Raw genomic sequence first — 27591 nt, 5'->3', positions numbered from 1 at the left:
TATAGTGGTGGAGTGGGTTGTTGGGTTTCTAGACAGATAGGGTAAAAAGTTAATTAGGTAATAATAAATTAATAATTATTTATTGTTAATTAAATAAGTAATTGTTCATTAATTATGTAAATTGTTAATATTTATTACACATATCACAGATGCTGGGTTTGCAGGGATATCTGGTAGGAAGTTAATGAAGTAATAGTTACTTAACAACTACTATTAATTATTTAATTTATTATGAATTATATAAACCATTTAATACTGATTGATTTTAGTTATAATTTAGGTGCAGCCTGCTGAGTTTACTGGAGTATATGCTGGGAAGTTAATTAAGTATTAATTACCAATTAATTATTAATTTTGATTAATTATTCAATTGATTATTATTTATGTAAATTGTTCAATACTGATTTATTTAAGTTACATTTTAGGTGCAGGTTGTTGGCTTTGTAGGGGAATAGGGTGAGAAATAGGTTAATTAAATAATTAATAATTAACAAATAATTATTAATTGGTATTAGATTTTTGTATTATTAATAATGTAAATTTCTTAGGACAGATTTTAGTTATATTTTAGATGTGGCTGCTGGGTTAGTAGGGGTATTGAGTGGGAAGTTAATTCAGTAATAGTTAATTTATAATTATGTGTTTATTGCTAATTAATCATTTAATCGATTATTAATTATATACATTGTTTAATACTGATTTATTTTAATTACATTTTAGGTGTGGGATGCTGGATGAGTGGGGGTATAGAGAAGGAATGTACTTGAATTTAAGTGTATTTTAATTGTTTTGTTTTTATATCATTCATTATTTGATTACTAACTGGGTAAAATAATTAATTTATTAATAAATGTGTAATTGTTAATTTATTTTTCTCTGGATTTTGGTATCTATATATGTATTACACATGCATTTTTAAATGTGTTTTAATTTTTTGGGGTGAGTTGGTTGGGAAGGAAATTTAAAATGTATTTAGTTATAATAATTGATCTGATTTTTTTCCATTTCAAATATATTTTTTGGTAAGTGTATGTGAAAGTGTGATAGTGCTATATGTGTTATTTCAATTGCTTTTATGTATTAATTGAAATTACATTTATTACTTATGATTTTCTTTTCTTTTTGGAAGTTATCAAAGTTGAATTTATTATATGTAAATTAATTTTTGCATGCTTTCTTTTTTATTTATATATTTAATTGCTTTTATTTTTTAAATACTTGTATATATGTATATATCTTTCATATTAATTGATAATTTTTATATTAAGAGTTTAATATTTTTTCTACATTGATAGGGTTATTCATATATGTAATGCATTTTAAGTGAAGTACATTCTCTACTGTTGCTTAGACTGGAGTAGGAATAGTAAATCTAACCCCTCCAAAGTACAACACCTTTCCTATGGTTGCACTGACTGCAGTAGGAATAGTAAATCTAACCCCTCAAAAGTCCAGCATTTTCCTTACGGTTGTGCTGTTTTGAGTAGAAATAATAAAGCTAAGCCTCTGAAGTTTAACACTTTGCCTACTGTTGCTTGGATTGGAATAGGAATAGTAAATCAAACCCCTCCCAAACCCAATGAGTTTCCTACTGTTGCTTAGACTGGAGTAGGAATATTAAATCTAACCCCTCCAAAGATTAACACTTTCCCTATTATTAGATAAATTGGAGTTGGAATAGTATATCTAATACTTCCAGACTCCAATATGTTTCCTAATGCAGGTTAACCTATTTTAGAGTATTATTCAGTGTTTATATTATTTTTAGTAATTGTGCTATGAGTATATAATATCTATATATATATCTATCTCTATCTCTCTCTATCTCTCTCTCTATATATATATTTTTTTTCACTTAAAAAACCAAAGGCAAACTCATTCCCTAAGGAAACTATTACTCCTGCCATGCACAGTTTTTTCATATTTGTTTTTTACTGCAAATATTACATTGATATTATCATTGATATAATGAGTGCCATAATTTGTGGGGTAATTAGCAGTACATGGGCACAGGTTATAGTTACCTTGGGCACAAGTTATAGTTACTTGAGATAGCTCTAACTATAACAGGTGAATTTCTATGGATTTGTACGTTTAAAATGTGAGCCAAACTATAACGTCCCTGTAACCTTTTTTTCAGTAGTTTTGTATGTTTTGAAAAAAATGTTAAGTACTTTTCATTAGTATACGTTAATTGAACCACCACTGCGCACTGCCTTGGCTGTGCACAGCGGTGGTGGGCCGCAGGGCTGCAGGACCTCTATATCTACCCAACCCCGTGAAGTGCAGGGTTGGTAGCTGGGCCTGGTGGCCAACCCCTATAACCACTCAACCCTGCCCTGCACACAGCCTTTGTCCATGTGCTGCAGAAGTTGGCCGTAGCCTGTCTATCTGGGTGTAAGAATAGGTGTGACAGGGTATATCTGGGTGAGAGTAGCTGTGAGACTCTCTGCCTGGGTGTGAGAGTGGGTGTGTCAGTGTCTTAATGGGTCTGTGAGTGGGTGTGTCAGTGTCTGCATGGGTCTGTGAGTTGGTGCATGAGGGTTTCAGTGAGTCTGTGAGTGGGTGTGTGAGAGTCTGAGTGGGTCTGTGAGTGAGTGCGTCCGTGTCGGTCTGGGTCTGTGAGTGGGTGCATGAGGATTTCAGTCAGTCTGTGAGTGGGTGTGTGAGAGTCTGAGTGGGTCTATCAGTGGGTGCTTGAGGGTCTGAGTGCTTCTGTGAGTGGGTGCTTGAGTGTCCGAGTGGGTTTGTGAGTGGGTGTATAAGGGTCTGCGTGGGTGTGTGAGTTGGGGAAAGATTAAAAGAGGGAGAGAGAGAGGTTTTTAGGCTTTAATGAAAAGTATACTTAGAATGAGATATTTCTGGACAAATTGAAAAGAAAAATGTATTTGTCAATTAAAATAGTGAGATCACCTTTCAGTATGAATCTTAATCTTTTGAAGTTTAAAAGAAATGAAAGAAGGAAAATGACCATGCTTACACTTGGAGTAGAACCCACAACTTTCAGTGTGAGGGTCTGTGACCTTAACCTTTAGGCCATAGGTAACTCCTTACTGTGATGCTTCCAAACATACCTATGACAGTCAACCTACTTATACGACTGTAAACAAATGAGAATGTTCCATTACTACAACAAACAAACACACCGCCAAGTGATACTAGAATTTGAACCTTCAGCCTACTCATTGACAGCACAATACCTTGACCATTAGGCCAGAAGTGACTATGGTCTGCTCTGCATCCAAAGGTAACTCTAACATTCGTACTAAACATCTTGCTAGTCGACCTCTTTGAAGCCATTCCATGGAGAGACCAGTGCAATGACAATCTCTCTCTCGCCTATCCCATTAGAAGAGAGAGAGAGACAGGACTGAGGGAGGTGCCTGAAGGCCCCCGTGGTCCTAGCCGGCACCCCACGCCCTATCGGAGCTGGCATTGCTCCCCCAAGCAGTGAGCTGATTTTAATACCAGTTACCTGCTTGTGAGAGCAATGTTTTCATCTGTCTTTCCCGAATGCATATTTGCATGCAGGGAAGACAGATGAAAACTCTACTTTCTGCAATTAACATCTGTTTGACAGCTCTCACTTGCAGAAAGCAGACTTTGTTTGCTTTTGCTTGGTGGGAGCAGTCAGCTCCAACCAAGCAAACGTAAACAACTGGATTGCAGGGATGGGCACCTCGGGACATAGCAGGAGCCGGCCCTGAGGGCTGGCGATCCGCAGGGCCATCATTGGCTCCTAGAGGGGGGGCCACATGGCCCCCTCCAACTGTGAATTTAGCCCTGGGGAGGTGGCAGGCCCCAGGGCTGCAGGGGTCCAAAAAAAAGCCCCTTTCTTTTTTTTCATCTTTGCCCTGAGGAGATGGTGGTCCCTGTGGCTTGTGGAGGGGGGGGGTGTGCACGCCCCCCCACATTCAAATAGAAGGAAGCCCCAGGCAGGTGGTGGTCCAAGGGACTGTGGCGGGGCCTGCATGCCCCCTGCATTCAAATAGAAGCAAGTACCAGGGATGTGGCAGTCCCCAGGGCTGCAGTGGGCCGGGTGCACCCCCATTAGTATACAACTAAGCCCGGGGTAGGTGGCAGTTTACTGAATATATATGTCTATACATGTATCTATCTATCTATCCATCAAGGGAGAGAGAGAGTGCTGAATAAACTATGCAAAATGACGGAAGCAGGGAACTCTGGGAAGTAGTTCCAAAGTTTAGGCAGAGAGCATCGCCTTTGTATGGAGTACACTACAACACCAGAAACACTTGAAATCTGCTTACTTTAAAAGTCTGCTTTCTAGCAATTTTTTAATAATAGGATAGGCACAGTGAGCTAAAGAGTGACATAGCCCTTTGCCATTTTTCTAGCATAGCGTTTAAGCATAGGATTAGCACAGTGGCATAACAAATGGAGTAGAAGAAAACAGTGGCAGTTATGATTCAAATTTGATCTTTTTAAATTTTGATTTTAATAGAAAAAAACCACCTGTGCATAAGAAGAACTAAGTTGACAAATGGTTCTGGGAACAGGAGCTAACAGAAAGATAATTTGGATGTGGAATGCTAAAAGGATAGGTAAGAGGGAAGTAGAAGCAGACAGAGCTGGGGCTACTGTCAGAGTTTTTAGTGAAGGACCTAAATGCATAAAAGGTTTTCCAGGCAGAATTTATGATCTTGCTTTCTTAAAACTTTCAGAGTGCATGAATTATATTTTGCTATATATTATATTTGATGTATTTTTAAACTGAATACAGATGAAGAGAAATCTTAAGGAGAAGCCATAGATGCTTATGCGTCCTCATCTGTAATAAAGATTGGAAGGGTATGCATGTTTTTGCCTGCACTCAGAACAGAGCCTTTTATATTTAATTAATATGAAAAACTGCCCAATGCACCTAAAGATGCTGAACCCATCACAGGGAGGGACAGTGTGCCATTTTACATAATGTGGCCTCTCATGTAATGGGGTGAGATTGGAATTTGTGTTAGCTGGTCCATCTGGTGAAAGGGGGGGTCTGCACTGAGAAGTGACAGAAAGCAGGGACTGTTTTTAAATTATTGAAGAATAAGGGGCTGTTCACAAGTTTGGCAGACAGAAACATCAGTCCACTAAACTCCCAACGAGGAGGTTGCCGCGGTGCTTGCAACCTCCCCGCTGGTCCCATTACAACTTTCCTACTGGGCTGACTGGCAAAAACCAAGGTTTCCCCCGGTCAGCCCAGTGGGAAAGGTGCGGCAGCATTGCCGCCGGCTCATAATAAAGCCGCCGGCAATGCTGCCGCATGCAGGAGGCACCACCAGAGAGTGCACATTTCAAGGGTGCTGGGAAGGGAAACACCTGCACTTCTTCCCTGCCATGGAAAGGCTGACATAGAACAAGGTTGTAATCAGCAGAGCAGCACTGGCTGATTGCAACCTGAACCACCTTCAGCCCATTGGGATCTAGGATCCTGGCGGGGACATCGGGTGGTTGGCAGGTCTGCCTGCCAACCTCATAATGTGGCCCCCTCGTAATCCTAGGACCTCCAGACCCGTAATCGAGCCTTAAGTGTAAAAAGTAAAAACATCTTTCAGGGATATTTAAAGCCCTGTAAGAGATACAGCAAGATCTCCAAGATGTTAGTACACTGCTTTAGAATCAGAAGCTGCACGTGAATGACCTCTGCGCAGGAGCAAGGCAGAGTTGAAGAAACTTGGGTGGGATGGAAGTTGAGTATAGGTAAAGAACTTGCATCAACAAGGAGAGTTATAGAACAAGGTGAACTGTGCATTTCACAATTGGCTTTCTACTCATGTTTATGCCTTAGACGTATAATCAAACAAACTCTCAAATAATTCCCATGAAAGGAGGTATGTGGTAGCTTTCTTAAAGAACCGTTTTGCTGGTAGAGTGAGAAAAACTGTCAAAAGAAAGTCTTTCTTCTGTCTTCTCATGAAGGCAATTAAATTACCATTCTTATAAGCAAGATATGTGGCATTGGTGACAGTACAAAAATACCTTTCAATACATGCCTGTTGCACTTAAAACCTGGACAAACAGTTCTAAGGGCCAGATGTATCAAACATTTTTGCAATCTCAAATGGCCCAACGGGCCGTTGATGAGTGCAAAAATGCATTTTGGAATGTATTAAGTCCAATTTGCGATTCTGTAACTTGCGACTACATACCGATCCGGTATTAGGAAGGGGTGTGTCAAGGGCGCCCCTTCCTAATACCGAATCGCAGAGGTATGTATGACTGTTTTGTGACTAACAATCGCCATTACCACCAATTTCAAATTGGTGGCAACTCAAAGGACCCCTTCCCCTATGTGAATGCATGCGAAAAACATTTTTTAAGATGGACCACCGCCTGCTCTTAAAAAATGAAAAGATAACTTTTCATTTTTCTTTTTTAAAGGCATCCGGTTTTCATTTAAGGAAACGGGCTGCTTTAAAAAAAAAGAAAAAAAAAAAAAAGTTTGCTTTATTCAAAAGCAACAACAGACATGGTGGTCTGCTGAGCCCAGCAGGCCACAGTCCCTGTGATTGTAGCCATTCGCAATGGGTCGCAAATTGCGACCTACCTCATCAATATTTATGAGGTAGGTCCATTTGCGAGCCCTTGCGAATCACTATATGAAATTCCTTGAGTTTCATACATTCCAGTAGTGATTACTTAATTGCAATTCGCAAAAAAAATTGGGTAATCGCTATTGGAATTAATGATACATCTGGCTCTTTGCCTTCTGTTCAGGCCAATCTCACCTTACAAATTCGTAAGGAAGATATACGCAAATCCAAGATATAAACATGTTTATTTTTTGAGTGGAATATATGAGGCTAACTGTGATGATGAAGATTATTAAATAGCAAACTTTCTAAAATAAACACTGTTCTAGCTACACAAGCTTTTATTAAAGTGGTATTTGTGCATTTTTTTAAATACATTTCGGTGGCTTTGGGGACATACTGTACACATCGAGGGCCCATTTAAATGGCTCATTGAGGCGATTCACACTCAACAGATACTTTGTTAGCTGCCACTTTAGATCTGAGGCCATTTTAGCGACAGGTCCGAAGAAACATTACTTTGCACCGACCTCAATCATCAAGATAAAAATAAACACATAGTAAAGCTGATACAACTCACTGATTTTCCTCTTCAAATTTCCATTTGCAGTAGGGATGCACTTCTTTTCCTCTGGGCTGCCTCTTCCCTTTGTTGAAAGCTGGAAGACAATAACACTGTGTTACAATGGTGTTAAACGGGAAGCTGTTCAACCGATTGTTTTGAAAATCAATAATGATTTTGATGCAGGCAGTTCACATTGCATGGAATGGAGCCAGTCAAAGCCTCAACAAATGAGTTCTAGAAGGCAATATTATATTGCAACGTATATTACACATTTAAATGGAGGCACGTTTTTCCATTCGCACTATGATCATTTATTTTTGTAAACTGTGATGTTTTAATAATACTGCTGCTAATGTTATTCTGTGTATGGAGATGTGCCTTTAATGCACAAAATTGTGGACTGTGAGATATGGAAAATATTTCTTGCTCCCCTGTTGTAACATCATAATGTCAGTGCCAAAACAGGTCTGAAGAGCTTTATTATTGCCAAGGCTTTTATGTTTATAAAGCTTGGAGGACTCGTTGATCCAACAAGGTAAACTATGTTATGTTATGCGGGCAAAAAATATGGCAATAAACTAGAGAAAGGTGACCAGTCAATCTTTGCAAAAGGCCTCCCACTGTGCAGCAACAGGTGTTGCTGCGTTTTAAGTACCTTTTGATCCGTTAGAGCTAGAAACACATTTTATTTGCTTACAATCTGCAGATTATGCTGCAGATGATGAATTATGTGGCGAATGTGGTAAATCTACAATTATGCGAAAATTGCCACACAATCGCATAATTCCAGTGACCCTGGTAATATGGCTCTGTATTGTCACTGTGGGTCTGAGGACATTTAAAAACACTCAGGCTTTGGCCTCGTGATTTCTGGTGTCACCAAAATCCCTTGACAACAATATTGGACTATGCTACATATTTATCCGTTATGTATTCTCTGTTTTTCCTAAATACATAGGAAATAAAACAATGGGCAAGTGTGAGTGATTGGATATATGCAACTCTGTGGCTGTAGCACTAGTTTTACTCGATTGATAATAGAATGTGTTTTGGAAAAGTATAAGTGAATATTCCTGAGCACATCTGGTTTTGTCACTAGTATAGCAGTGAACACTGTTTTTAGATGTGACCGACTTCATACTGGAAGGACTGTATGTCGCTTCATTACCATGTGATGGCATGCATAAGATTAATATTAATTTGGAAGTACAATATCCGGGAGCAAACCGGTAGTACAAATGAATATGCACTTTTTCTTACCCTGAATAAGTTCTGTAATGAATGGGAACAAAACACGTTAGTTGTTGTGTTTGTTTGAATCAAGAACAAAGACGAATATTTAAATTTTGGACTTTTTGTTATTTAACCAACTAAACTGTGAGGTGTGCTCTCCCCCTATTGGATTCAATGTGTGTACACCTACTCACTCCCCATCAATGTGTTGTTGACCTAGTGTTGTAGAGATAGACAAATAATCACCCACATTATGTTAAATAGGTAACACTGAAGCCTTGAGGGAAGTGTCTTAATGTCTTTCAAGTGTTTGCTAAAAGATAAGCCATAAAGTTGTGGCAAACAGCAGTGTAAGCGTTGGACGGTATGAGGCCAAGACTCTTTGAAAAAAGATGTGCTGACAGTGAAATGCCTGCGATGCTCCCGGGATCCTTTAACCCACTCTAAGCCACTATCCATAGGGATCCCTAAATTAACAGTTCATAGAGATTGCTTTCTCAACCTGTTGGCAAAATGTACTCACTGAATAAAGGCAATGCTGCGATTGCCAAACGAGAGCCAAAGTAGCAAATGTTGCCATGTGACTACGACTTGTATACAAAAAACAAAGACTACAATAAAGTTCAGGGTAGCTTTGGTTGTAACACCTCAATGCATTTATCCATGTTGATACAACAAACTCACAAGGAAACACAGTTATAGTGAAGTCATTTTTTTTTATATTAGGGACATTAACTATAAAAGACGGCCCAGCAGTCCATAAAACAGGCCCACACACATCGTAAAAACAGACAAACAAAGTAACTTGTAAGACTAGAACATCGGGCACTCTCCGATTGCCCTATAGGCCAGTCCGACCGTTGGCAAGTACCTAACTGAAAGCACAAATAGGGAATAAGAAGTGCACATTGGCTCACTCTATTGTAGGGGTGCTAAAATTCAGCTATAAATATTGGGGGACGTTAACTGCAGCACCCATGGGGCTATACTACTTAAAATCATTAGCAATGGCCTTGAACAAGGACAAAATCTATGGGCATTTCAAATGTGTACCGGGTTTTAACTATAAAAATATGTTTCTAAGTCATTTTGCGACAAAAATTTCATTTACAATTTTAATTAGGCATATTAGTATAGCCGTTGCTAATTCAAATGTGTATTTTATTTATTCATTTGTAGTTCACTAAAATAGGCTCACTTGAAGGTGAAAGAGAAGTGAAGAGCACAGTGGAAGGCAGATCCTTCTCCTGCCTCGCAGCACAGACCTGGAGCACACTACCAATCCACGTCAGGCAAGCCCCCTCGTTGAATCAGTTCAAGAAGAACCTCAAGGCCTGGCTCTTCGATTGATCCGGTCCCCATAACAGCGCCTTGAGAGCCCATAGGTGATAAGCAGCGCTATAAAAATTGCTGATTGATTGAATATTCAGCACTCTCTTCAATGTAATTAGAGCAGGTTTGATGTACACATTCGGTAACTGAGATGTCATGGAAGTATACTACATGGGGAAGGCATATTGTTAAGAATGATGTTACGACAATCATGTGTTGGCAAGCATTTATTCGTAACGTATGCGACCCTGACAACAGGACAGAATCAGGTCAGCGTCTCCAATCATCAACAGTCCCTTCAACTCCCATTCGAACTAAAAACATTCCTTTGCGATGCTCGAGCACAGTGATGTCACACAATTCCAAACACACTGTGCACGAGCATCGCAACACATCTTCCCCCTAACAAAAAAAAAATAAAACAATTAAAGGAATGAATAAAATTCTAACAAGAGAACAATTTTTTTTCCCGCACAGAGTGATAAGTACACATCCCTAGCTTCACGCAAAACAGACAAAATCTTGAAATTTGCTTGGTGCCCTGACTAAACGACCACACCTGCTCGTTTTCCTTGCAGGCGAACAAAATTGATTGTTAACAATTGGAACATTAGGCTGTACGTTTGAGTTATAACCAGGATCATCGGAAGGCGAATACTTCCAATCATCTAACCAGTCAAATTTGCATTCTTTGCGTTCTGGACTGATAACTTTTCCTTCCTTCCCAACCAACCCAGAATTAACATTCCTACACATGGACAATGATGACATGTGCCAAACCTTACCATCGCTCAATAATGCAGAATTGCAAAAAATGTTAACAACTTTAAGAGGATCTGAAAATCGATTATTACTTTTTTTTCATGAAACCTAGTTTCTTAACTCTCATTAGATCACCAACTTTTATGACTTGTTCTTTACATGTGTGTTTTGTGTCATAATACATTTTGCTTTGCTCTTGGGAACATTTAATGTTGTGTTTAACTTGTTTAAGTGTCCAATCAACCTTCTTCTTCCCAGAGCTCTAACCCACATTATCTTTTCCAGTGGGAATTCTCCCTCTCATCAACACAAAGCCAGAATACCCTGTAGAAACACAAGGTGTAGTTCTATATGACCATAAATTCTGCATTAATTCACATTTCCAATCTAAATTGTTACAATTTGACATTTGGATGACTCCCTTGATCACCCGATTGAATATCTCCACAGCACTGTTCCCTGTCGGATGGTATAAAGCAGTAGTTTTATGTACAATACCATTCCTCTCCACAAAATCTTTGGAAATACGAGAAATGAATTGAGGTCCATTGTCGCTGACTATACATTTAGGTAAACCCTCTTTCAGAAATACCTTGTCCAGGAAGCGTACGTTCGAATCCACATCAGCCCTATTAACAATCTCAACCTCTGGCCATTTTGAGAAATGATCAACCAACACTAATAAATACTTTTGCTTATCATCATACATTACTGGCCCTGCAATATCTATGCCAATCCTTTCCCAAGGTCCATCTGGACACGGAATCGGATGGAGAGGTGGTCTTAATGTTATCTGACTCTTGTCGGATGAATTACAGGCATAGCAATCTCTAACTTTCCTTTCAATGTCTGAGTCCAAACCTGGCCACCAATAAGTATACTTAATTTTGTTTTTGGTTTTTCCTATGCCTAGATGTCCTTCATGACATATATCAATAATCCTATGTCTTAAAGAAGTGGGAGGAATAACCCTGCCATCCCTAATAACTAGACCACCTTTGAGAGAGAGTTCATGTCTCAATTCCCAAAACACACGCATACTATGATCTAACAAATGTTTTTTAGGCCATCCATTCTTGATATAACCGCTAACTGCACTAACAATGTCTTCTTGGGCTTGAGCTTGTTCCCAGTCCTCTTTGGTTATACTTGGACAATCAGCTAACACATTGGCTACTGTAAAATGGTCAATATCAGTATCCTCCCTCACAAAAGGTAAAGGCATTCTGCTTAAAAAATCGGCCACCACATTTTTGAACCCAGGAACATATTGTACACTGTAATTGAAATCTAAAGGTCTAACTGACAAACGAGCTATATGGGGTGATGCTGATATTAACCCTTTTGTTGTCAACACTTTAGTGAGCGGCTTATGATCACATCTTAACAAAACATGATGACCCCAAACATATTGTATGAAAGGTTCCAACCCCCAGACAAACACCAGTGTCTCACACTCGATCACAGAATATCTTTCCTCAGTCAGTGCAATCGAATGCGAGGCAAAAGCTATGGTCCATTCCACTCCCTTTTCATTAATTTGGGATAAAGTTGCACCTATGCCTTTGGAACTGGCATCCGTTGTGACAACACTTTGCAACATGGGGTCAAACCCATGCAAGGGTGAGGCGTCAGCCACATCATTTTTAATAACTTCAAATGCTTTGTCGCACAATTCACTCCAAACAAACTTGACATTAGTTTTAAGAAGTCGACGCAGAGCATACGTTTTTTCAGAGAAATTGTGTACGAATTTAGCATAAAAAAGCTCGCAAATCATCTTTAGACTGAGGTCTAGGGACATTTTTGACAGCATCAACTAATTCCAATTTGGGTTTGATACCAGCCTTGGAAATCTCATGACCTAAATAATTAATTTTGTTTACAGCAAATTTGCATTTGTCAATTTTTGCCGTTAAACCATGCGTGCTCAGTCTACGTAAAACCTTATCAAGATTACAATCATGTTCATTTCTGTCATTCCCCATTATCAAAATGTCATCCTGAAAAATCAGTACATCCTTCATGTCCGATTATACCTTGTGCATTAACCTCTGAAACATAGCTGCTGCAGAAGCCAACCCAAAAGGTACTCTTTTAAATCTGTAACAACCAAAAGTTGTCACAAAAGTTGTTAAACTTCTACTATCAGCATGTAAAGGCACCTGAGGGTAAGCGGCTTCAAGATCAATACTAGAAAACCATCTAATGCCTTTAGTACGCGATAGAATCTCGCTTATTTTTGGCAAGGGAAATTAATCAACTAAAATACTCTTATTGAGATCCCTGAGGTCCACACATAGTCTCAATTTACCCTTTTTTTTTTTACTACGACTAAAGGTGCGACCCATTCTGCAGTTTCAACGGGTTCAATAATGCCGTCTGACTGAAGTTTTTTAAGTTCCTCTTCAACCTGGCCCCTCACAGACACCGGTAGGTATCTGACTTTGTGGATACAGGGTGTGGCATTGGCTTTCATTTGTATTTTGTGTTGGAAACCCTTTAATTTTCCAATTTGGCCAGAAAAGACATTTGAATTTTTTTTTGCAATGATTACTGAGAAATCTTCAGTATTTTGCACAGTGGACACAGGTGTAGAACTACAGGGGTCCAAAATAATACCCAGCTTGCCTTGGTCCTTCCAACCCAGTACTGACGGGAAAGTAACCGCTACATAAACCTTGCAGTGCGCTTGTTTGTGTTTAAATTCAATTAGTAAATTTCTGTAGCCCACAATTTTAATGGGCTCACCCATGAATGTTTTTCGAGAAATATCTGTTTTTTCAAAGCAATTACCTAAAACGGGTTCAAAACATTTTTGCCACATCTCCCTATTAAGGATAGTGTAGGGAGAACCAGAATCAGCAACAACAGAAATATCTATACCAGCAATTGTGACATGACACACAGGTCAACTAGTGTTGCCTTTGACGTTCTGTACATTGTCATCAACATTAAGAATGCATAAATTAGAGTCAGACTCTTCCGATGAACCATTATCACATTCTCTCACACATTTAACACCCGCGTCACCACCCCCAAATTTTCTTCTGTGACACACTTTAGCAAAATGCCCTAATACACCACAAATTTAGCATTTCTGATTCCGAGTCAGACATTTCCTATCGTTTGCGAGATGAAACTTGCTCCCACATCTGAAATAAGTTCTTTTGTCTTTCAGAATTGAATTGTCTTTCTCCCCACGAGAAGCATAGACTCTCTTATTAGACGATTCATTGTTTTTCTTGACCATGGATATAGTGGCATTGTCTTCCAACTTCGAAAATGATTTTTCCTCACTGCGCAGACCAGCCTTTGCGCACCTTCCAGTGAGTTCAGCGCTTTTGACCATATCGATAACCTCTCATAACGATGCCTCCCCTCTAGACCAAAGTTTCTCTTGGATATGGGGGTTGGCAGTGTGCATTATAATTTGGTCTCTAATGAGGTCGTCGTGAAGGTTACCAAACTTGCACGACAAAGCCAAGTGTTTGAGCGCAGCAACGTAATCTTCAACAGACTGCTCAAGTTGCTGCTTTCTATGATAACATTTATATCGATCAACAGCCACGCATACGGCAGGCCTAAAATACTCCGTAAGATCTTCAAGAGCGTGACTGAATACATCGCCTTGGTCAGGTGCTCTAATTTTTTTGTTAATACTATTGTAAATTTGTAGGCCCTTTGCACCTAAACAATGTAAAATAATTTTCTTCCTCTTTTCTGGAGTAAGTTCCTCTTCATCTCAAATGTAGAAATGTAATTTACAAAGTATTCTCGCCCTTCCTCCCATTTTAAAGAAGGTTCTCCATCTTTAGGCAAGAATGGCTCAGGTACGCTAAGATTCCATGTATTTCCTGAAGCCATGACGTAAAAATATGATGAAACAAAATTTTAATACAATTATTTTCCTTTTCAGAAAATTATCAAGTTTTTTTTTTTAAACGTGTTTATCCTTCAAGGGTAGGTCGCTAAGGGACTGCAAACAATGTTTGTAATTAAAGAAGAAACCTGTGCGTGGAGATTATGCAACAGCATGAGGAAACTTGGTTGCTAGGCAACGTTAAACAACTGAGGAGCGCGTGACGCAGCGCAAGGAAGTTTTTAGTCTGGGTTGCTTGGCAACATCACACAACCGAGAAGCGCATGAAGCAGCGCAGGGGCGTTTTGAGTTTTGGTTGCTTGGCAACAACAAACAGCTGATGAGCGCATGAAGCAGTGTCAGGACCTTTTGGTGAAACGCCGAAACCCCCCCAAAAAATAGCAGGAAGCAACAAAAGTCGACAGGGAATTAATCCTACCGCAACGACAAGGTCCTGATGAAATGGGCAGCAGAAACAAGTATCCAAACTTCCTGGAAATCCCGCGTCAAGCTTTGAACAAATGCTTGATGGAAGTGTGGGTTCTTCGTCGGGGTCACTCGTTGCCAATTTTGTTAAGAATTATGTTACAACAATCATGTGTTGGCAAGCATTTATTTGTAACGTATACGACCCCGACAACAGGAAGACATCAGGTCAGCGTCTCCAATCATCAACAGTTCCTTCAACTCCCATTCGAACTAAAAACGTTCCCTTGCGATGCTCGAGCACAGTGATGTCACACATTTCCAAACACACTGTGCACGAGCATCGCAACACATATCACTTGCGAAAGAATGTAAATTGGCCACCGGGTGGCCACCTAGCTTGGGTATGCCAACTTATCGGTGTTTTGAAGCACCAGATCATAAAGGAACATGTGAAGAGCATGACCCTGACATTGATATGCTGTTTGATCGGCAGCCAGTAAGGTTTTTCATGGTCTATGAGAAGTGAATAGAACTCTTTGTGCTCGACACAACAGGTGTCTCAGTTCTGGGTTTGCTGTAGATTAATCAGCATTTTGGCAAGAACCAAGTGTAGATGCCATTCTAGTTATATGGACTGAGAAAATACATCTGCAAGGACCAGTGTGATCCTTTGGGAATTCAGTAGAAATCCCATGCAAGAGATTCAGGTGGTAAATGGCCGCCTTTGTGACCATATTCATTTGCCATCGGAAATGTGAGCAATGAAGCTCACTTCTAGGTAACAGACATGTGGCTTAGGTATGTGGTAGGCCTAAGAAGGGTGGTCAATTACATTCATTATCAAGAGGGCCCAGGAGTAGGATCTCCATTTGGAAAGTATTCAAACAAAGGCAATCGAAATACATCAAGCCATCATCAATGTGAACCCATATATTTACTGTTGTGTCATTTGCCATCAGATAAACTAGTAAGATGCTGTGATAAACTCACAGGTTGTGTATAAGGCCTGAGCACTGCCCAGGTCACTAGCTGGCATAAATTCTTCCAGTCATATGATTAAGGAGTGCCTGCACTTAGTTGCTGATGATGTCCCACTTTGTTGTGTGCCGGTTAAACAAAAGCATCCTATCCTGTTGATGTATGCAGAGGATTATTTTGAACAAGCCAAAAAAGGCATACTTATTCTGGTGACCTTCCATCTTCCTCAATTAGAAGCAAACTTCAACATGTTTTTTGCTGCATTCGAATCAGGTGAAGCCGAACACAATTTGAATCTTGATTTCAAGCCACACTTTACAAGGAGACATTCAAATTGCATGTGATTCTACAGTTAACATTTGGTAATTTCACACCAGTACCATGACATTCTATGTAAAACCCAAAGGAAACAGTAATTACTGTGTGGGTCCCAGTTTTTCAGTTTCCAGTCATGACACCACATGGAATTTATCATGACTATTACTGGGTTCCTAGTCCTGCACAGTTTTCTCATAGATAATTTCATTTAAAATGTTGCAGTGATATTATCAATGATGTCACAGAAGATGTCATGAATGATGTAAATTGTGGGGTAATTAGCAGTGCATGGTGAAGGTGTGAGTTATAGTCACCTTAAGACATGTGTTAAAGTTACTTGAAATAACTATAATTGGTGAATTTCAGTGGTTTTGCTTTTTAAAATGTTAGGTTGTCACTGAACATTCTCACCTATCTAGAACGTTGCTTTAACTTTTGGCTTTTAGAGTGAATTTCCTATTTTTTTTTTTACGTAAAAAAATATTTTGTCACCATATGTAAAGTGAACACCCCACCCCAAGTTGCGCAAGACCTGCATCCAAGCCATTAGCGCAGACACCGTCCTCAAGTAATTTCAGGCCCCAGGACCCCATTCTTTAGTCATTTTTTAAAAGGGAAGGGGGCTCATGGCCCCCCTTCCAGAGCCACTCCACACTCCAGGGTCCCCATCCCCCAGGGCCAAAAGATATTTCTAAAGGGGGGGGTGCATTACTCACTTCCCCAAACCACAAGAGGCCCAGGGACCTTAACCCTCGGGGCTTTTAAGAAGAGAGGATGCACAGCCCACGCTTTCTTTTCAAAATTTGTGCCAATTTTCAGCTCCTCCCCAAAGTGGCAACAAAATGTTTTAAAAATCTGTTTCTTGTCCCAGGTGGTGAACCTGCCACCAGGTCTAAGGGGGTCAGGATATCCCTGCCCTGCCCTCTTGTGTCTTTTTTACACTTTCTTGTTAGGACTCTGGACTGAGTTTGCAGTCCCAAGAAGGTGGTCACCACATTGTTGATCATGTGGTAGCAGCCAATCAGATCTCAGCTTGAGGTTGGTTGGGTTGATGGATCCTCTGCTCAAACTAGTAAAAAGGTAGCACTTTTTTTAAACGTTTCATGGAAATTTGTTGAACGGCACCAAAGTTATTAGGAATGGGCCCTCCCTCTTGCACACACAAAGGAATATGCTATCAGGCCTACCCTGTCTTTTGTCAACCCAGAAAGTCTAGAGCCTTGATAGAGGAAGAGGAAGAACTTTCCAGAACCACATGTGGGGGTAGGACAAGGAATCCCCCCATACAAAGGCTGGCACCAAGTATAAAAATTGGACCTCTAGAGCCACTCACCAGAAGGCACATGAACCTGTAAAAGTTACAGAAGAAGGACTGTCCTGCTGCCAAAGGACTGCCCGCTGCTGAGGACTGCCTTGCTGTTTGAGAAAGAAGACTGGACCTGCTTACCTTTATCCCAGGCGAACATAAAGTGACTCAAAGGGTCAGGTGGCTGACCTCCTGTTTGAGCTAGAGCATCTACAGGTGTCTACCTAGGTCCTGGACCCTTGGCTGGCATCTGAGTGTACTGCTCCATAAGTAAATGTGAACATTTCTGAAGTTTGGACTCCTCACAACAGCAAACAGGCCTGTTTGTGCTGAGACCCTGCCACACATGATGACTGCCAAGATGAAGCTCCGGTGAGACCTGCTCTTCACACTACAGTGACGGCAGCTGCAACCACCAAGGAAGAGCCGCAGTTTGCGCTAAAGTAACAACAGCCTGCAGAGACCGTGGCAGCCACTTCGTACTACAGACGACCATCCACGACACTACCTGCTCCCCATGACCTTCTGCACTGTGAACGGGACTCTTAGGGCCAGACTCAGATGGTAGCTCTTCAGTGGGACTAACTAATGACCTGCATTTGACCTGTGCTCATTCACGGTAGGCTTGAAATTGTAAATTTCTCCCAGTCTACCACGGCTAGATAACCACGAGTGGCACTTTTCGTTTTTTTTCTCTTTTTTACCTAAAACATTCAAATTGAGCATCTTCAGCTTTAGTGATTGGATTTATTTTGTTTTGGTATCATTTTAATTATTGGTTTGGGATTTTTCTTGTATTGTGTTTTCACTTCATTATTGTTTGTGTGTCTCATAAATACTTTAACAAAAAACACACTATTCCCTATGAGCGAATAAGCCCAAAAATGGACAAGCATTGGTGACGGGCAGCATGGAGTCCTTTCGGGACAATTTGTTCTTCAAAGACCAAGTAATAGAGTCTGGCACTCAATCTTGAGACCCAGACCACACTGTGGACTGATTGGAGCCTTCTATGTGTTTCCAGCATAATTTCAACTCCGGCCATTCCCACCCACCAGAGGTTATCACAAGGGACTCCCGCCTTTACCAACTGTATTCCTTTTATAATCTCACTCTCAGGCTTGTTGTATCCCACTGAGCCCTGATGGTGAGCTTGCCATTTTTGTTAGGATCAAAATGCAGTCAACTTTAAAAACAAGGGCCCTATATGATTGTTGAGTACTTAATGTACAGGCAGTGCTACCCGTGTTTGTTTATACCCTTGTTAATCATGATTTATCACTTGAGTGCATCACCTCTAAAGAGAGAAACAAGCATGTTGATTTTGCACCAATATTCACTATGTTACTATGAGTCTTGAAATTGTTTTTTCTACACTTTAAATACATTGTATTCATCACTTTGTTCTTTGTATCTAAAGTATTGTTATTAGGGGCCAGTGAATATTTATTATAGTTATTGCCCCCAGACCCCAGTGACCCTTCTGTCTCTCTTATTGAAATGTTATTATTCTAAAATACTTTATACATTGCCTCTATGTTGAGCCTGACCTCTTTCCATCAAACTACCTGAGGGTTAAGCACAGGGTAATTTAGTGATTTTTGTGGTTCACCCTGACAAGGATTATGGTTGTTACCTGAGTGGGGTTTCCACCCTCCTCAGCCAATAACCAATTTCTTATAATTAGTAATTATACTTTGTTTTTATTTCACTTGACACCAGTTTAGATATTTCATAGTACCTTATTTGGTATCCTGCGCTGCGCCTTATGACTCTCTAATTCTATTTCAGGGATCTCCTGAAAACTTAACTGTTTAGTCTCGCTTTCTAGATAGGCTTTCTAGAGACTCTGGGGCAGCAATCGCCCAACATAAGCTATTGGATCCTCCCTGCTTGGCTGGATGTGCATACCCTGCAACCCACCTCCGAATGACAATGGACATTGGTGTCTCTGTCCCGAACTGCACTCTAAACCAACCGATTTTTTTTTATATTGCATTTAAAAATAGGTAACTAGCCAACTAATTAACTAAATAAACAAATAAAGAAATTCTAACGTCCCACTTGTCTGTAGTACGTGCCACACCTACCTGTTCCCCCAATAACTAACAAGTTTCTCTAATTAGGTACAGCATCATCGTAGTCACTTTGACCCCGCAACTGGCACATCTTTTATCAATTTATTTTGTATAAAAGTCTCGTTTTCTGTTTTCTACTTTTAGGAGTGGGTTTTTGTACTGCTTACATGACTTAATGAGCAGCGGTGGAACTAAGTAGATGATCCTCCTCATTGCTCAGCTGTTTATTTTTTTGCAGGTTTTGCTCGTGCTGCTGGCACAGAAGTAGACAGTGTGTCTTAACTGCGCCCCGGAAGTGGTTCCATAAAACATCTGATTCCATAAGTTGAAGCATGTTTTGTTCTGTTTGCAGGACAACCCTCAAGCTTACTGCACTTACTCTTTGACGAGAGAAAGGCTTGACAGGTGTCTGTAAATAGAAGAGGCAGTGCTGTCAATCGATATACCAGACTGATGGAAGTAAAGAGCTTCTCAAAACTCTTTTGTGGCTGCCTTCGCCGTGTGATTGTGTAAACTGGCGGGGTGGTGTATGGCATATACCGGTATAGTATGTTTAGTATAGGCCAGTCCCTCCGCAAGCCTCCCATGCAAGGGGCTAATTGCCAGCCCTCGGTCTCTTTCTCCACTGCAGTGCTTTTAGTGGGATGTACAACAGGCACAACTTGTTGCAACTATTTTTACATCAAAACACATAACTATGTTTTAAAAAAAAAAATATATATAAAAAGTACTCATCCTCTTTCGTGAGCACACTAAACGATAACTCGGTTTATGAAGTAAAGTCCAAATGAGAAGGTACTCAAATGAACCTTACTGAGTAACTGATGGATTACCAAAATCGTCCGACTGATGTTTTATGTATGTTTTTACCTACCAAATTACCAGAATCGAAGCCTGGTATAACATAGGCAAAGCCAGCTGTCGTCCTTAAAACTCGTTGTAGTGATGAGGGAGAGGTAACACACACACACTCTACACACACCTGAAAATGTGCCAATCTTCATATCTCCATTTTATGACCAAATACAGTATTAACTGGTATTGTGCAGATGATAGAAATAGTGTATATCGAGCAAAACGCATATGGCTTTTATATTTTTATACGATAGTTTCATTGTTCTCTTTAAATTAAAGAAAGTGCCAGGAAATTGTTTTAGAAGGATTATAGCACCATCTGCTGGAAGAAATAATTGAACATTTGTATCTACATCTTAAGTTTCTATTAGGTACAATGTTTCTACAACATGCTCCATTGTATTTCAGTGTGCTGCATATGAAATGAGAAGGCTTAGCCACTGTACTTTATAGGCACGCAAAAACGTTTGACAATCCTGCATTACAAGATATTAAAACAGATCTCTGTCTTCTAAATTCCAAATGGAATACAGAAGAGTTCTGATTGGTCTACCAGCATTTTTTAAGAAAATATTTAATTTTCGCCGATAGCAGAAAGTGTTTGATCTACTAATGCTGACTAATTAGTTTATCTGGTGACTTTGGTAACAAACGTGCGCCCCAACTATTTTGAGGTGGAGATTCACAGGCCAAAGATTTTAGGTTCGGGTCGTCAGAGTTTAGCAAGAAATATTTTTTTTCTTTTATAAGTGAAAAGTAATACAGTGAGGAGTGACCAGAGTCCGCAACTAGGTTATAAGGTCTGCACAACGTTCACTATACAAAGGTAGGATAATATCGAAAGGATTCAATTCGATTCACAAATTGCCAAACCGTGGATAAATTATCAGTTGAACCAGCTCAATCCAGGGCATATTTATACCCCATTTGCACCGAATTTGAGTCATTTTTTTAAACGCAAATATAGGTGCAAAACGAACTCCGTATTTATATTTTGACGTTAGACCCGTCTAACGTCAAAATATTGGAGTTTGCACCATTTTTTAGATGCGTGAACCTACCTTGCGTCAATGAGATGCAAGGTAGGTGTTTCCATCTATAAAACAGTGCTAACCCCATAGCCCCATATTTATCCCCTGTGCTAAAATGACGCACGGGTGGCAGGTGGGGCTAAATAAGCTTCCTTTGCACCATTATTGAACTCCTGGGTCAGACCATGCATTAGGGAACCTGTGGACCCATTTCCATTGTTAAACACCATGGAATGGGTCCACAGGTGCTCTCCTCAAGCCCCAGGAACACCCCCACCCACACCAGAGGGACAGCGGAGGATGGGGGACCCCATCCCAGGTAAGTATAGGTAAGTATTTTTTTATTTTTAATTAAAGTGCCATCGGGGCCCAACCTGGGGCCCCCTGCATGGCGCAGGGTGCAAACACCATGCCCAGGGGACATTGGTCCCCTGTGCTGGCCATTGGGGTAGTGGGCATGACGCCTGTCTTTTCTAAAACAGGAATCATGTGGTTTGGATGGTTTTGCATCAGAAAATGACGCTAGACTGGCTTGCACCATTCCATATATATGGTGCCTGGCTGGTGCTCAGGAGTGGCGCAAGCCAGTGCTAAACTTTTTGGTGCAAAACTGCATTAGTGTAGTTTTGCACCAAAAGTATAAATATGCCCCTAAGTTTGTACAACTACATTATGCATGGCAGTCCACAAAGAAACAGGTATGCGCTAATTAGGAGATGAACACTAACGAGTGCTCTAGATCTCTCTGAGAAGCAAAAAACGTTGAGGGAATTTTGTGATGGTCTACCGCTGTCTTCGTCATAGCAGATACCGTGGGGACGTGGCCCAGATGGCTATTGGAGCGGACGCTTTGTAACAGCTCCGCTCACGGCCCGTTAAATATTTGGCGAAGTATCCAGTCCTGCGTGGCTTTGCAGCCTGACCTGGAGTGTGCGGTGCTCCACCTGGACCGAGGGAGGTGTTTACAAGCACTGGGGAGGTGCGCTGCCTGCCTCGGGACGCCGACCCTGGAGCGGGACCTGCGTGCGCTGGAGCCCTTGATGGGGCAACGAGAAGCGGCTGAGGAATAGTGGTGCCGCCCGCCTCGCAACGCTGGCGATGCTGTTTACGGACTGCTGAGGGCAAGGAGGCCCAGATAAACACGCAGGAGGTGCCCGAACGGGAGCACGGCCGGCCGAGTCCCAGCATTGATGAGCGGACCCTGCGAGGGCTCGGGTGGAGAGGTGGAATGTGTTGGGACCGCACCCCCGCGATCAAAGGGGCAGTTGACCCAGCAGACGACACCAGCTCATGTGAAGGCAGGGTGGTGACTGAGAAGCAGCGCTGCTGCACTGGAGTGTGGCGAAGGACACGTGCAGGCACTGGAGGTCTCTCCTGCGAGCCCAACCAGAGCGAGGCACTGCGCAGGGTCACCCAACCATAAATGGAGTGCACTGGACACTGTTAGCAGCATGCACAACATACAGCTGTGGCTGAGAGCCTCGTTTCCTTCATCTCCCCTTTCCGGCGGGCCGGGGTCCTGATAGGATGATACAGCACTGACATAGTGAGTACCAATACCGCCACTACAGCTTGAATGATTGGATTCATGGACATAGTAGCTACCCACCAAGCAACAAGTTACACAATAAATATATGGTCTTGCCCATTGACACGTGTGGACCTCTGGGGGTACTGTGCCGTAGGTGGGGCCTCCCCGGGATCGTGTTGTGCAGCAAGCTCGAGTGTTGGGACGGCCCACCTGGGACACAGAGCATGCAGACCCTGGGATCTCCCTGCAGCACACTGTAAACGAGGTCTAAACCTGGCTTGGAAGTGAACGCTAGCACATCATTTGCTGTGACCTGTGCCGTGGATCGGTCGCCTGGCGTGAAACTAGGACATTGCGCAGATCATTGGCTTATCTCCATTATGTGCAATCATGGTTAAACCAAAACCGACCAAGGTGCAACATATCGCAGACGGGGCGCTCCTCCCCTTACAGGCACGTCGGATGTTCAAGTCACTGCTCTACTCCAGGTGGGCGAAACACTGCGCGCTCACTCCCTACAGTTTGACAAGCTGCTGCAAGCAGTGATGAACACTAAAACCTCGCTGGAGGGGAAAATAAACTCAGTCGCGCTGGAAGTCACCCTACTCCGTACGGATCACCGTAAATTAGTAGATGGAGTCGCCATTACTGAGACGGTGCTCAACACAGCTTAACCGGACATTGACAACATGAAAACTCAAATTCAACAGACGGAGGAGGTAATTACTCAACTGCAGCACAGGGCTGAAGATGCAGAGGGCCGTTCGAGGTGAAATAATGTTAGATTCCGGGGATTCCCGGAGCGAGTAGAGACACCTAAAGCCGAGGTGTTTTTAGAAAGTTGGCTGAAAGACACAGTATTGATGCATGACGCTCTCTCTGCACTGGTGGTAGAACGGGCTCACCAGGTACTGGGCAGGCCGCTGCACCCGGGGGCCCCACCTCGACCCCTAATCGCACGTTTCCTCAACTAACGTGACAGAGATCAGGTCCTTCAGTGCTTTAGATCTCTAGGCCCCATTCGAATGGAAAACAGTGTCATCACAGTGTATCCTGTCTATACTAGGGAGGTGCAGCGCAAACTGGCCTCGTTTGCAAAAGTTAAACAACAGCTCCGCAAATGCAATATTACTTACTCGCTCCATTTCCCGGCTTGCCTCTGGGTGATAGATGGAGAAAGGACTCTTATCTTACCGACCCCGGAGGGCACCTGGACATGGCTGCATGCCAATCACCCCTCGCTCCTGCAGGAGGAAAAGAACCGGAATAGAGACGCGCCCGTCAAGGACACAGGTGGCAGATGGTCAAGCACAAGTCTTGAAGGAAGCTAGCCTATTCGTGGGATCGCAACCCACTAGTTGCCGAGAGCCTAGACTCACTTACTCAGGCTCACCGCTAAGTAGTCCTAGCCCACCTACCTCCCTGCTGCTATGTGGTCCGGATCTCAACCCGCACACTGCCGATGATATTTGAAGCAGCTTAGTGTTGCTCCTGGGCTGCAACTTCTTCAGACAGGAGAATCATGGAAATCGAAAGGGATCAACATACGCCCGCCCGTGGGTCTGCGGTCGAAGGTGGCCAGCTCTCTTGTAGGCAAAACTGGGGCTGTGCTCGTGGTCTTGTGGTTTGTGCTTTCAGGGGAGCCCGAGTCACTTTACTCCTCGTGCTGCTGGAGCACCCGTGCCCGCGCAGAGACACAATTTGACCGATGCGGGCCGCAGCCTGCGTTCCACACATCTTATTGGACTACGCACCCCCCACACTCACATGGGTCTCCAAATAGAACAATTTCAAATAGCTGTCTATAGTGGCACTGGTTGTGCCAAAATGTTCCAAGTTGGGCTTAGTCCCGTAAGTTCTCTTTTCCACTATATTATTTCTCTATATGTGTTTTTGTCTTTGCTTGACGGGGGTACGGGTGCGTCTGGGGGCGCGTGGAGGGGAGCCTCCGGTCAGGGTGGCTTGGGTTGGCACTTGTCCTGTTGCCACTACATAGCTGTACATGGCTGGCTGTGCTTTCCCGCATGCTAATCAATATGAATACCTATAATATTTTGACATGGAATGTGAGGGGCATGGCAGGCGTCACTAAGGGCAACAGAATACACGCGTATCTGAAGCGCCACCAAATAAACATAGCCATATTGCAGGAGACACACCTTACCTCAGCAGACCTTAAGACTGTTGGTGGGAGGTGGTCTGGACTGGTATACGGCACCGGGGCATCAGCATATGCTAGGGAGTCATGGTTTGGATTGCTTCAGGAGTCCCCTAAACGGTGGTGCACAGCAAAGTGGACAAGGGGGGCAGATTTGTCCAGCTTGAGGGGTCCCTGGATGGGGGACCACTGATTATAGTGGGACTGTATGCTCCAAATGTTGAGCAAGGGGAATTTCTGTAAACCACTACCTCCGCTTTATTAAGGGATCCGTTGTTACCTAGTATATGGGGCAGGGATTTGAACTGCATACTACATATAGACATGGACAGATCACACCCTTCCCTCATGGGTGCCCCTAGTAGGAGGACTTTCCAAATATTGCAGTCTTGGTTGTCAGATCGAAGGCCTGACGATGTGTGGAGGTACTTACATCCATTGGATGGGGAATACTCCTTTTTCTCCATGGTCCACTGTCTTTACACCCAAATAGACTTGTTGTTTAGTTCCCAAGGACTGACACACAACTTCACCAGCGCCACATATATGGCAAAGACCATATCAGACCACTGCCCTTTGATAACATCCATTCAATGGAGTAGACTGCATCCGCGTATCCCCTCCTGGTGCCTCCAACCAAACCTGCTGCTAGACCCTCTGTTCCGCAAAGAACTTGCTGATCATATAACAGCTTACTTCACACTTAATGATGGGACAACATCTTCCCGGGCCAATGGATGGGACGCACATAAGGTGGTGGCAAGGGGCTTGTGCATGTCATTGGCTGGGGGGGTGCGACAAACATTTACGCGGAAGACTAAGCAGGAACTCCGAGCGGCAGAATGCGGGGTTGCAAAGGGCACAGTGACAAGGGAGGATCTCGATTCAGGATAGACGCAGTGGACTAAAGGAGACTCAAGTCTGCAACAATACGATTATCGCCACTGTGTAGCTCGCGTGCACTCTGAAGGGGATCGTTCTGGCAGACTGTTGGCCTAGTTATTGAAGGACGAACAACAGCGCACCCCCATAGGGGCTATTCGTCTGGACACTGGAATTATAGTTAATACTCAATCGGAAATTAATGAAGCTTTCAAAGGACATTATAGTGCTCTGTACAAGGCTCATCTTTCCCCTTCATCAGAACAGCTGGGGGATTTCTTTAAGGGGCTTCATCTGACTCGTCTCACTGAAATGCAGGTGCAGGACTTGGAGAAACCCATTGACCTATAAGAGATTCAGCAATCCTTACGTCATTTAGCCCACAGTAAAGCACCAGGCAGTGGTGGCTTGCCTGTAGCGTACTACAGTGCATTCTCTGCACTGACTTTTGCGCCATATCTGGACATGCTGAGAGAGGCCTTCAGTGTAGGCTGACTTCCAGAGTCACAGCGGAAGGCAGTAATTGTGGTACTCCCTAAACTAGGTCGTGATCCACTAGACGTCCGGTCGTATCGCCCTTTATCACTGCTGAATTCGAAATGCAAGTTATTGGGGAAGGTGCTGGTTTACCGCCTGCTCCCGTTGATGCCATCTCTGGTACACTCAGATCAATCTGGCTTCATACCTGGCCGCAACACCTTAATTAATATATGATGTCTTCTGAGGCTTATGGCAGATACCCCAGATTTGGAATACAAACGGGTAGCAGTATCGTTAGATTTTGAGAAAGCATTTGACACTCTTGGGTGGCCCTTTTTGATGGAGGCACTGAATCAAATGGGGTTTGGTAAAACACTCATTAGGTGGATTAAGGTTCTGTACTCTGATCCCATGGCGAGGGTTAAAACGGGTGGAATCATATCTGATGGGTTTAATATTGAAAGGGGCACGAGACAAGGTTGTCCTCTCTCGCTGTTACTGTTTGCACTGGCCGAGCGGATACGAAACATGGCGACAGACTGGGGCATATTAGACGGAAAGGCATATCGCATTGTCTCATTATATGCAGATAACGCATTGATATACTTGGAAAATTACATTTGAGTCCCTCCGGGACCTGCTTAGGCTGTTGGACCTGTTTGGGGACCTCTCTGGATTAAGGGTGAACTGATCAAAGTCTTGTCTATTCCCGATGAGAGCGATCCCGGAACCCCAATGCCCAACAGCCTCGACTTGCGCTCTGCCGTGGTGCTACACCACTTTTAAATATCTAGGGGTGAATGTGTACCATGATATCACGGACCTTAAAAAGGGTAATTTGGAGGGGGGGGGGGTGCTTAGGTCTGTTAGAGGCTCCTTACCCTTTTGGTGCTCGCTCCCACTAGCACCGGTGGGCAGAGTGGCGATTGCAAAGATGATCATACTCCCACAGCTATTGTATTATTTTTCTGCACTACCTCTGATACTCCCCTGTCCTTTTTTTGGAGTCCTGGCCAGTCTGTTGACCGATCTGGTGTGGGGCAATGGCCGTCGGCGTATTGCTCTAACAAAAATATATCTGCTGCTTCCACAGGGAGAGTTGGGCGCTCTGCGCTACGAGTTGTACTATGCAGCCGGGTGGTGCGCTGGCTGCAGGACCCTCTGAGCTCGGAGGCGCAGATGGGACATACTATCTTGGGACACACGAATGTGCTACGTTGGCTACTTGCCCACGATGGTCCGTTGCACT

At 42.6% G+C, this 27591-nt stretch overlaps 1 protein-coding gene across 1 annotated transcript in view; it reads right to left on the bottom strand.

The window, feature by feature from the left end:
• The window catches only part of RIC3 (RIC3 acetylcholine receptor chaperone), a 267543-nt gene that overhangs the window by 50257 nt on the left and 189695 nt on the right, over positions 1-27591 (bottom strand). The window contains exon 3 of the mRNA XM_069223683.1: positions 7123-7201. Within this exon, the coding sequence (XP_069079784.1) occupies positions 7123-7201 (79 nt within the window). The remainder of the gene's footprint in view (positions 1-7122; positions 7202-27591) is intronic.

Source organism: Pleurodeles waltl, chromosome 3_1 (assembly GCF_031143425.1).
Source record: "Pleurodeles waltl isolate 20211129_DDA chromosome 3_1, aPleWal1.hap1.20221129, whole genome shotgun sequence".
Lineage (NCBI taxonomy): Eukaryota > Metazoa > Chordata > Amphibia > Caudata > Salamandridae > Pleurodeles > Pleurodeles waltl.
This window is presented reverse-complemented; position numbering and strand designations above follow the sequence as displayed.